The sequence below is a fragment of the Dendrobium catenatum genome, unplaced genomic scaffold (genome assembly GCF_001605985.2).
Source record: "Dendrobium catenatum unplaced genomic scaffold, ASM160598v2 fragScaff_scaffold_315, whole genome shotgun sequence".
Lineage (NCBI taxonomy): Eukaryota > Viridiplantae > Streptophyta > Magnoliopsida > Asparagales > Orchidaceae > Dendrobium > Dendrobium catenatum.
The window spans coordinates 1,058,566-1,069,230 of record NW_021318777.1 but is presented as its reverse complement, the minus strand read 5'-3'; the positions used below and the strand labels follow the sequence as shown (position 1 = coordinate 1,069,230).

Sequence of the window (10,665 nt, the reverse complement as noted above, 5' to 3'; positions counted from 1 at the left end):
ACGTATCAAGATTCAATAGAATTATAACAAAAAAATCAAAGAAATATTTGCATTCCTTTTGAGAAGAATATTGTTGTTTTAAATACATTTAAAACAGTCATCCAGGCATAGCAAGAGTAATGCAACGCAAACCTCCTATGCCAATTGCCAAACATAAGAACACCAATTAATCTTAGAAATCAAAATGCAATATTTTAAAATTAGGAAACATCACCCCATTCCAAGCAATACAAGACCGAGAAGAATCTTGAATTGGAATATTAACAACATTTAAAGAAACAAAATTATTTAAAGAATCAGGTAAAGATCATCTTCCACCAGAAATAACATTCTTCACTAAACCAGAATGCCAAGAAAAGAGCTAAAATTTGAGTCTTTTTTTAATTCATCGAACAGTTTTTAAAGATTACAGATTTCAATTCAATGGTGTTAAGTGGAAACACCACGAGCTATCACTTCTCCATGAGTGATTATTCTGTGCGGTGTCCGAACGCGTCACATCATCAGTGTACCATGCATCGGTTGACGTGATGTATCTGAATTGACCTCTGAATTTATCGGACACCGCACGTAATAATTTTTCCTTCTTCCGACTTTGCTCAAATTCTGAAAAGTATATAAATTATTTGGATCTGACATGTCTTGTAAGGCTTTGGCTTTGCTATTGAGCTTACTCATTCTCTGTGTTTTAAATTACTCTTCAAAGCACAATGTTTAATGAGGTTTTGTTGAACAAGCAAGAGGGTGTCTAGCCTGTTTGGAAAGAAATAAAAACTCGAAAAATATTTTTTTTTTCTATTTCTGAGATCTTGTAAGGATATTTTCTCTTCTTTGATTTTCTTTTAGAGAAAGATTATTCTAATTTGATGAGAATTTCTCCACATCTCCTTACCAATTTTGCGAGAAAAAGTGTTTGATATTATCTATTTTTGTTAAATCGTGTTCTTTTAGTAGAATTAGTTATGCCTCTTTGACTTCGTTTGGAACGGCTTTCTTAAAAACGGCTTCCTTCATGCTTCTTTTTAAGAAAGTCGTCCAAAACGAATCAATTGTTTCATGAATGTGGACCAATCTTGATCAAGTACCGTTGATTCTATTGTTCTTATTTATGCATTTACTTTTATCATTTTCATAGTGTATATGCGTGAAGTGCTACTGTTATTTAGGCTTCATGGAGGACAATGTTTTGCCACTATTTTTTTTATTACTTTCAAAAAAAAATTTACTGAAAATTTACAATAAAAAATAGTAAGAAAATTATTTCAAACTAAGGCTTCATTTGGGACGGTTTTTTTTACTGCTTTTTTAAGTAATTTTTTAATTCAAATATTTAATTTTTTAACTAAAAAATTGCTTCAAAAAGTAGTGAAAAAACCGTCTCAAACGAAAGCTAAGTTTTAGGCTTCATTTGGGACAGCTTTAGATCATTATTTTTGTTTATTTCAAAAAACTTTTGTACTAGAAAATTGCTTTAAAAAGTAGCAATAAAACTATCACAAACAAAACCTTAATCTAAATTAATCATTTAAATGCAATAAAATAAATATTGGCATAATATTTTCTAAAAATAAATTATTCAATCAAAGTTAATGGATAATCAAATCATGATTATGTAATGAGAATTGCTTTCCAAACTTAAATTAGGTTTACACCAAATTCATCCCTAACAACACAATATATGGATGATGTACAAATCACTCAATTCATTGATTCATTCAATACATATTGAGCTAAAAAATGAGCTTGGCTATGGGCTAAAAATAGCATTAGATTCACCTCTCTTTAGTAATTAATTGCAGGAAAATTTAGGTAAGAATATCATGATATATTTTGCATCAGCTTTAAAACTCTTGAATTTGTATCGAAATTAATACAACACTAATCTCAACATAAATTTAAAGGCTTTAAAATTCATCATTTAAAAAAACATGCAGCATATTCGTACACTTTTTTCTTCGTTGATTACACATAGGTTCGTTTATATAATACTAATATATCATTTAAGATTTAGGCTTGGTTTGAGACGATTTTCTTATTGCTTCTTGAGGCAGCTTTCTAAAATTTTTGTACTTAAAAGCTTTTTTAAGAAGCAGCGGGAAATCCGTCCAAAAGGAAGCCTTAATTGATCTCTTAACATTTCTCCCAATTAGAAAATTTCCTTGATAAAATTAAGAGAGACATTAGAAGTTAAGAAAATTTCTCGATTAGCAACCCCTCACTTTCTTTTTCCCTCTTCTCTTAGATATACTTGATCATGGTTGCGGGCCGACATTCTACGACTCTATTTATAAGGGCAAAAAGGTACTTGCTGAAGATATAAAATAATTATAGGAGTTTGTAACATTTTTATAATCAACAAAAGATATCATAACACACAAAAAAATAGTTTCACTATATCTTTGAAAAATAAATTCAATCTATATAGTAAATATGATATCTAAATCACATCTTATAAATATCTTATATAAAAGTTTTGTTAATTTATAAGTTTAGCAATCTTCTACTTAGATACATAAATATATATATACTTGCTTAGTAACCAATGTTAAAATACCTCTTTATGTGACACCATCAAATCATTATTTATGGACATCCTAATCATATCTTATGAAGATTTCATGGTCTTCATTATTCCACTAGGCAAACTCTAAGTTGATGCCCCTCTAGTGGAAGATGTTCTCACTAAAAAACCCGACCAATGATCAACCATAAAACCTAAGAACCATCGATTCAAGTCACATCCTTTATATACTTCTCAAGCAAAGACTTGAGAACTATGTAGTCCTTGTTGTTGTGTATGGTTGTTTGGATAGAGGCAAAACTTGGGCTTGTCATCACCTTCTATCACATTTTTTCTTAACATTGACCATTATCTACGTTTTTTTAAGTTCCTCCATAGTTATTGCAAGAAGCCAATTTCATGGAGGAATATTATCATCAAGATATCTTATAGGAGATATAAATAGATGATGACTCATAAGGTAGCCACGTAGTTTGCTTTTAAACTAACTCCCATGATTGGAAAAGTAAGTCATCAGAAGTTTCTTCTTCGGCTAAGAAAAACAATTATTATTATTGTTATTATTGTTTCTCTTCCAACAATAGCAATGTTGATATTCTTGTAAAAATTACTCTTTATTGATGAACTTCATAACTTTTTAGAGTAAATTATATATCCTTTTAAAAGGACTAATAGCTATGGAGAACTTGAAATTTTCATGTTTAAGCCCCAATAAGAAAACAATATTGGTGAGGGAAATATCATTGCCATTATCTCACTTCCCAAACATCATCATATAATCTTTCAAATCACCCCTTTTATTCAACACAATACAAAAGAAACACTAAGAGATCTTTAATAATATCTATGATGTAGAGACTTAGGGTAGCAATAGATAAAATAACACATCAAACGAGAATATGCCTAAGATGGACATGTTGTTGAACCACCTTCACACATAATATATGAAGATGGTGACAAACATTTTACAGATGGTAGTATCTTAAATATTATACAACTATAAGACATTCACAAGCAAAACCAGGTGATTAGTCAAGTTAGTCATACCTTTGTACATTACCACCACTAAAAATTTTTTTCAAGTCATTTATGCTTCAAATTAGGGAAATATTATCCATTTCTCAAATGATGATATCATCCAGGGCTCTAAAGATAGGGAGCTCTCTTTGGTGGGCTATTCTCTGATTCAATTACAGCTATACTATAAGACTTTCTTGACTTCCTTCAATAAATCTTGGCCTTTAAAGGTACCATGAATCTTCTTTCTCTCAATGAAGATTTTTTTTTATTTAAATATTCATGTATGGAGGATTATGAAATGGTTTGATATGTAAACCTTTGGTTCTTCTTTGACAAGTCATTCATCATACAAAAATGCTCTTTTGATTTTCACCTAAGAAGAGAAGTATTCTCTTCAATACACTTATGGATCAAAATCTACAATCTTCCTCACTATGTTTGAACTCTGATGGAAATTTTGAAGTTTTCAACATCATTGGCTACTCGATTATTGTCGACACCCTCACTACAAACAAAACTCGACTTATCTTCACCAAGGTATGTGTTCAAATTGAGAATAACTACCCTTTACTTGACGGAATCATCATCACTACCTATGGCAAATAGCAAACTCTAAAAGTCAAATATAATTGGTGCTTTGGGTGTGCCCCATTTGTTTTATCTCCCCCATTATAAAAATTCATTGGACGATCTTCATATTCCTCCTTTTCATAGCCGAAGAAATAGAAAGCCACAACATCTCTAAAGTCAAACCTCAATCGAAACCCTACGCAAACCTCCACATATAAAACTTCCACACAATACTATAACTCGAATGCCCCTACAAGCCTTTTCATCGAAGCCATTCCTAACCTCAATTTCTCGACCACTAAAGTACCCACACAAATACTAACTTTAGCTTTATTTGGGACGGCTTTGTTACTGCTTCTTAAAGCAGTTTTTAGTACAAAAGTTTTAATTTTTGTATTTGAAAGCTGCTTTGAAAAGCAGGAAAAAAGCCGTCCCAAACGAAGCCTTTATTAATAAGTAAAAACCCTTTTTTAATTCTCTATTCTGAAACGGCTACTCGAGTCATTCTCCTGCAACCCATCCTTACCTAGCAAGCCTCCTAGGGAAAACAAAGGCAAAAAACCCCAGCAACACTCCAAAAAACCCAATGTTCTTCCCAACAATAGCAATGTGGAATAATGGACTTGATAGGGCTCTCAATTGCAAGGAACTCAAAGATAATCCTCCATGTTTAGCCTTTTTATCATTGGGTGAAAATATTCAAATCAAAATTTGATCATAATTTGATTGAGTATGATTGATTACTCATGTATCAAAATAAATTTAAGAATTTAAAATTGATTCGGACCACAATTTGATTCATTTTTTTGTTTAAGCTGGAAACTACTTTAGTTTGCAAAACTAATGCCTTGCATGAACAGGGAAAATGTATCTCTTATTTACAATGATTCTCTTGAAATACTTAATTGACATATGAAAGCTTCAATGCATATCTGTCAAAGCAGGAAGGGTACAGTCGTACAGATTACCAATTCTGAAAACAGATCCTTCATCAAGCTAGAATTTGTAACGACCAAACAGGCTCTCAAGTTCTGAAAATTGATTTAATGGAAGAAAGACCCCTTTAGCTGCTTCCAATTACATCGCTGTAGATGCTCTTTATTTTTTCAATCAAAGCTTCCCTGAAAGTGCAATAGCAGATATTAATTTCAATTATAAGGTTATAGGCGTTCTCGATTTTCGCAAACAGAATTCTGGGATGAACGTTGTCAATGAGGTGTACCTGTCAGGCTTGAAAACAATGTTGCGATATGCAAACCACTGTATGAAGAAAAAAGTAAATTGATACGAATTAGTTTAGCAGGACATGTACCCAATTCAATTTATGCCAACATACTAATACCATTCAAAGTGCTAGAACAAATTTGTCTCCCTCTTTTTTATTTTGTAGTCTTTATTACAAGAATTTTTAAGCTATTGCCCCCAGCAAATAGTAAAGAGAATTCAACATTTTATTTATTAATTTGAATTCCAAAAATATCCTTACAACCAAATTTGTTCCAGGGGCAACGCGCTCCCAGAAACTTCCACATGGGCGCTATTCCTTGACCCCGCAACCTAATCGGGAATGTCGAACCCCACAAAGGAGAGCTACCCCCTTGGACCCCCACAACAGTTATTTATAAGTCTGCAACCCAAAAAAAACCTAAAATTAAGGCTGGTTCCACCCCTGTTTATATCTTAGTATTATTAAGATGTTAGTTGTTATCTATTAAATATTGTGCTTGATTCAAAGTTGGCTAATTTTGACCAATATCTAGATGTCATTGAATTAAAATAAAATCAACATTTATAAATTTGTTATTTAAAGATATCAACAAATCAAATATCTAACATCTCTTAATAATATGGTATAACATTGAGTTGATATTGAAACAAAAAACTCCAACAAATTAATTGACCTGTTTAAAGTTTCAAGAATAAATCATCAACATAATGTTATAATCAGCAATTCATTTTCTATGGCCCTGCCATCTACAATAATAGTAAAGTTCCAGCAAAAGTCACAGGACATACCCCAGTGTATCCAATTCCGACTAGTTCGAACAGACCAGGAAGTAGAGGAAGCCTATCAATGGCCTACATAGAATGCAAGTTTAAGTTTTCACAGTAAACAAACTAGAAAATCTTGGCCTTCTACGACCATTCTATCAATTGAGGAGGACTAGTTATACTTACCGAGATCATTCCAGCAGAACCATAAAGAGTAAGTAGAGTAAAAAATGCAATTGAAGTCACAGCATATTTGTCTTCAAGTTTGTCCCACTGCCTACCAAAAGATGCCAATTTAAACATTCACGCTGACACGCATCCATTACTTTTCAGTCAGAAACAAGTATGAAAGTATAAAACAGACCGCTTCTTGTATGGTCTTAACAATTTCTGGAAGTTCAGTGGCAACTTCAGCCGGTGCTTCTCCTGTAGCCATGGCAACAACATTCCCTGCAATTCTATGATCTAAGTTGGCAAGGAAATGGACTTAGAAGGTTGCAATTATTTTGAGACTCAGAATTATTTGATTAAAAAAAACGGAATAAAAACTTGTACTCAGCTCAAACTACTCAACTACAAAGTGGATAACTTCAACCTGCTTTAACATTTAGTAGCACAAATCAATCTAAAACCTGGTCAATGTGCTACTTAAGGGGTTGCTCAAAATGCAGATACAAGGCATAATTTAATGTTATTCCGTTTGTATTGTCAGATCAATTTCTTTAGCTTCACCAATACAAGCAAAATTCCAAATACACAACATAAATGCAAAATTGCTAATACACAACAGCCAAACAAGTATATGACTCATAACATCCTACTTCTAAGCATTTTTTTCTGTTTCATTCCAGATTAGTTTATTACACTAAACTAAAGAGTTTTTACCTGTTTCAGGTTAATTTTCAACCAAGCACGTTCGAAGTGATTGGGCCTTCATAGAAAGAAACACAACAGCACCATCAAGTTTATGATTCAAGCAGCTATATAATGTCACAAATAAATCTGAAGTGGAAAATATGAATATCATGCTAACTTGTAGCCTGAATGTGCAGGAACTATAATTCTACAAAGTTTCATCAACATCACCATTAGCCACATCCCAACAATTTAGGGTTGGCTTTATGAATTTTTATTCTCCATTTATGATGAGTGTTGTTTGAGTTGTTAAATCTAGTTTATACAATTTCTTGGCATAACTTTTATTCAAGTTACGTTTTGCCTGCCCATTTCATTCCTAATTCTTATGCATTAAATTTTGTCTTTCTATCTTATTAGTGCATCTTCTGCCCTCATTGTACATGCCAAACAACATAGAATGTTTTATAGTACCTTAGTTTAAATAGGCGCTACTCTCATAGTTCTTCTCATATAATCATTTTTTAATCCATTATTCATTATTATGCCACACATCTACCTTATCATTCTTATGCCAACCACACCAAGCTTCATTATCCCTGATTTCCTCAAAAAGCACTCATATTTCGGTTTAATTCTCATAAAAACTCCACTTGCTACAAAAAGTTACTCATATTTATGTTTAATTCTTTACTTATATAGCCAAATATTTGTTCTTCTCTTCATGATGTGAGATTTGATTTTTGCCTCCCTTTTTTCATTTTTCTCTTAGAAGTCTGCTAATAGCTGCACTTTGTCTGTGCCATCCACCTCAACAATTACATCTCAGCCTCTTCAAATTGCCCTTTTCAGATTCGAGATGTCATAGACCCACCAACATATGCTTGTTTCATTTCTAAACTACACATTGAACCAAAAGATATCTAGCAATGATATCAATCGTAATAGCTCAACTCATATTATATGAGATATTGTCTTTTAGACATAACTTATTCCATACAAGGATGAACCTCATGATTTTACTCATTTTAATGCACTCTTCTTAATGCAATTTCCCAGTAGGTTAGTTATCCTACAATGTTCATACATGAGCTTGTTTGATTGTGAACTTTTCAAAGAAACTCTACTTGTTACATCAAAATATGCCCGTTAAATTTGACACTTTTGATGTGAAATTTAGCTCATTCTTACCCCTTATTATCAACTAAAAACTTGCCATCCAAGAAGCCCGCCAAGAATTGCTCCTTGTCCAATCCATTGACAACCACTCCCAATCCTATTCATACCACCCTCTTGGAATTTGAGATGCATCCAATTAAATATTATCAAATAAAATTTGCTTGAAGTCAACTCAAAATCACATAATTTCAATCAGGCTCAAAAACAATTTTGTGCACGCATATATATACTATCCTTCCGACCACCATCGCCCGCCAACTACGGTCCTTCCGACCCCCATCGCCTGCCGACTATGTTCCTTCCAACCACCATAGCCAACTATGATCCTTCTGACCTCCGTCTCCCGCCGACTACGATCCTCCTGACCTCCATCGTCTTTTGACTACGGTCCTTCCAACCACCATCACCAACTATGATCCTTTCTGAATCGTTGCCCGCCAATTACGGTCATTCCGACCACCGTCACCTGACTACGGTTTTTTCGACCTCCGTCACCCAACTACGGTCCTTCCGACCTAAATCTCGCTTGCCGACTCCGATCCTGCCACCCAAACGAACATATCAAAACTGATTCTTCCAACTCTCAACATATAATGCACTCTATATGATGTATATTTGCTGCATCAAGTCAAAACCTTCCTCCTAAGATAGGGCATCATTTGTAATCAATTGCAAACATTAGTGGATTCATTAAAACTGGGCCAGACCCCATGATTTTTCTCCTTTTCCGGGGATTTCACATAAAAAATATGGTTTCTCTTATAAACGCTATAATTATACTCTCTTATATGTTTGTGCGTTGGATCTTCACACAAAGTTAAGACGTTAAACTATATCACTCTCTACTACTACGAATATTCTAGGACGCAACAATAACCAATCTACAACTAATAGGAAAGCTAGATAATGTTCCAACATATATGTTCTTAATAAATTTCAATAAATCTTTAACACACTTTTCATCTCTTAATGAGTAGCAAAACAATTCTCACGGTAATAGATAACAGGCCTTACAAAGTTGCAGTGCCTTTGGGGTTTTTCTCACCATCCTAGCATGATTAAATAAGTCGCCAATCGTAGGATCAGTGGTACATAGCCCAAATTTTGTACATGAACCACACACACACATGAAATCTTATAATCAAGAATATCAACCATAATAGCCAATAATCTTCAGAAATGTTAATAAGAAAAAACAAACTCTTTATATATATACATGAAATAGAGCCTGACTAATCATAAATCAATACTACTAATAAAGTAAAGAAAATATTATAGAAAAATCAACAACCTGCTTGAGTTAAGGATTACAGTTTCAGTAACGGGTTCCTACTGCAAATCAACTTATGCCCAATATTCAGGCACTCAGGGCAAATGGTTCGGCGCAATAATTCTAAAAGGAACATTTTGTTTCAAAATAACATTCGAGAAAGCGGCTTACAGTAAGAAGCCAACTTCCATGGCTTGCGGCCCTGAAAATGAAGAGCGGGTGACGAGGATTGACGCGGAAGTGGAAGCGATGGGAGGCCGGAAGAGTGCTGGGTCGCCGTTGCCACTAGCTGGCGGGAAGCCGTGGGGGATGAGGCGAGGGCTGGAGTGGCCGTGGCGCTGGCTGAGGCCATTGAACTGAGGTTTAAGATAGTAGTGAGTTTCACGATTAGGGCTTCAAATTGAGCACACCCTCAAATCTCACACAACTCTCTCAGAGATCATCGATTATCAATCTCTCCTTTTTTGTCTCCCTTGGAGATCGATGGAAATGCGAAGAATGCAGCAGGAGAGCACTCGTTGACAGGAGACCACTCGTTGATTCGAATGTGGATAGCGGTAAGGATAAGAGTTGTGTGGCTTCTAGGATTGATGTGAGCACTCATGTGGTGGGCTGCCGACGCAGCTGTCCGCGTCTCATTCTACGGGCGTCGCGCGCCGTGATTGGCCCGAGAGCTAATCTCTGCAGCCCGTATCTTCCTCGTCAGTGTATCTTGACTACGTTGGATACTGGCGCTGTTTGACTGAAAATATTTAAAAATTAGTTGAATATATTTGAAATAAAAAATTCAGCTGAGCTTGGAGGGTGGTAGTCCGGGAATTACTGATAAATATTTAAAATAAAATCAATTTATTTGAACTATTTTTTTAAAATAAAATTTGGATTTTATTTTTTTAAACTTCATTATTTGCGAAGTAAATATAAATTATTTTACTTTTTTTAATCTTAGGCATATACTTTGGGTTGGGAGGTGGTATTCCAAGAATTACTTATAGCGGTTATTGATACATCCCCAAAAATTATCTTGATCAAATATGAATTTGATGCCTGTAGATTACGATCCCTTTAACGATTGTGGCTCGTCGACTACAGTCCCTACGACCTCACTCACCAGTTAACTACGACCCCTCCGACCTCCATTACCCGCTGACAACGATCCCTCCTACCACAATCATTTGACGATGGCTTCTCCGACCTCCATGGTTGACTAAAGGTGAGGGCGGGTTGGGTCACGAGTTGCAGGCAAGTTCTAGCGGTG

At 34.4% G+C, this 10,665-nt stretch overlaps 1 protein-coding gene across 2 annotated transcripts; it reads right to left on the bottom strand.

Moving 5' to 3' along the window:
- Positions 1 to 4,878: 4,878 nt before the first annotated feature.
- On the bottom strand, positions 4,879 to 10,010 carry LOC110102935 (protein CURVATURE THYLAKOID 1B, chloroplastic). Of its 2 annotated transcripts, none has more exons than XM_020831458.2 (6): positions 9,579 to 10,010; positions 6,468 to 6,553; positions 6,290 to 6,376; positions 6,128 to 6,190; positions 5,334 to 5,371; positions 4,879 to 5,232 (listed from the first exon to the last, which is right to left on the bottom strand). In XM_020831458.2, exons 1-6 carry the CDS (start codon positions 9,757 to 9,759, stop codon positions 5,175 to 5,177), a joined length of 513 nt encoding a protein of 170 aa, XP_020687117.1. In that variant the 5' UTR covers positions 9,760 to 10,010; the 3' UTR covers positions 4,879 to 5,174. The 2 variants fall into 2 exon arrangements, with proteins under 2 accessions (XP_020687117.1, XP_020687116.1); XM_020831457.2 differs by having other exon boundaries at positions 6,468 to 6,568; positions 9,579 to 9,976.
- Positions 10,011 to 10,665: the final 655 nt, after the last annotated feature.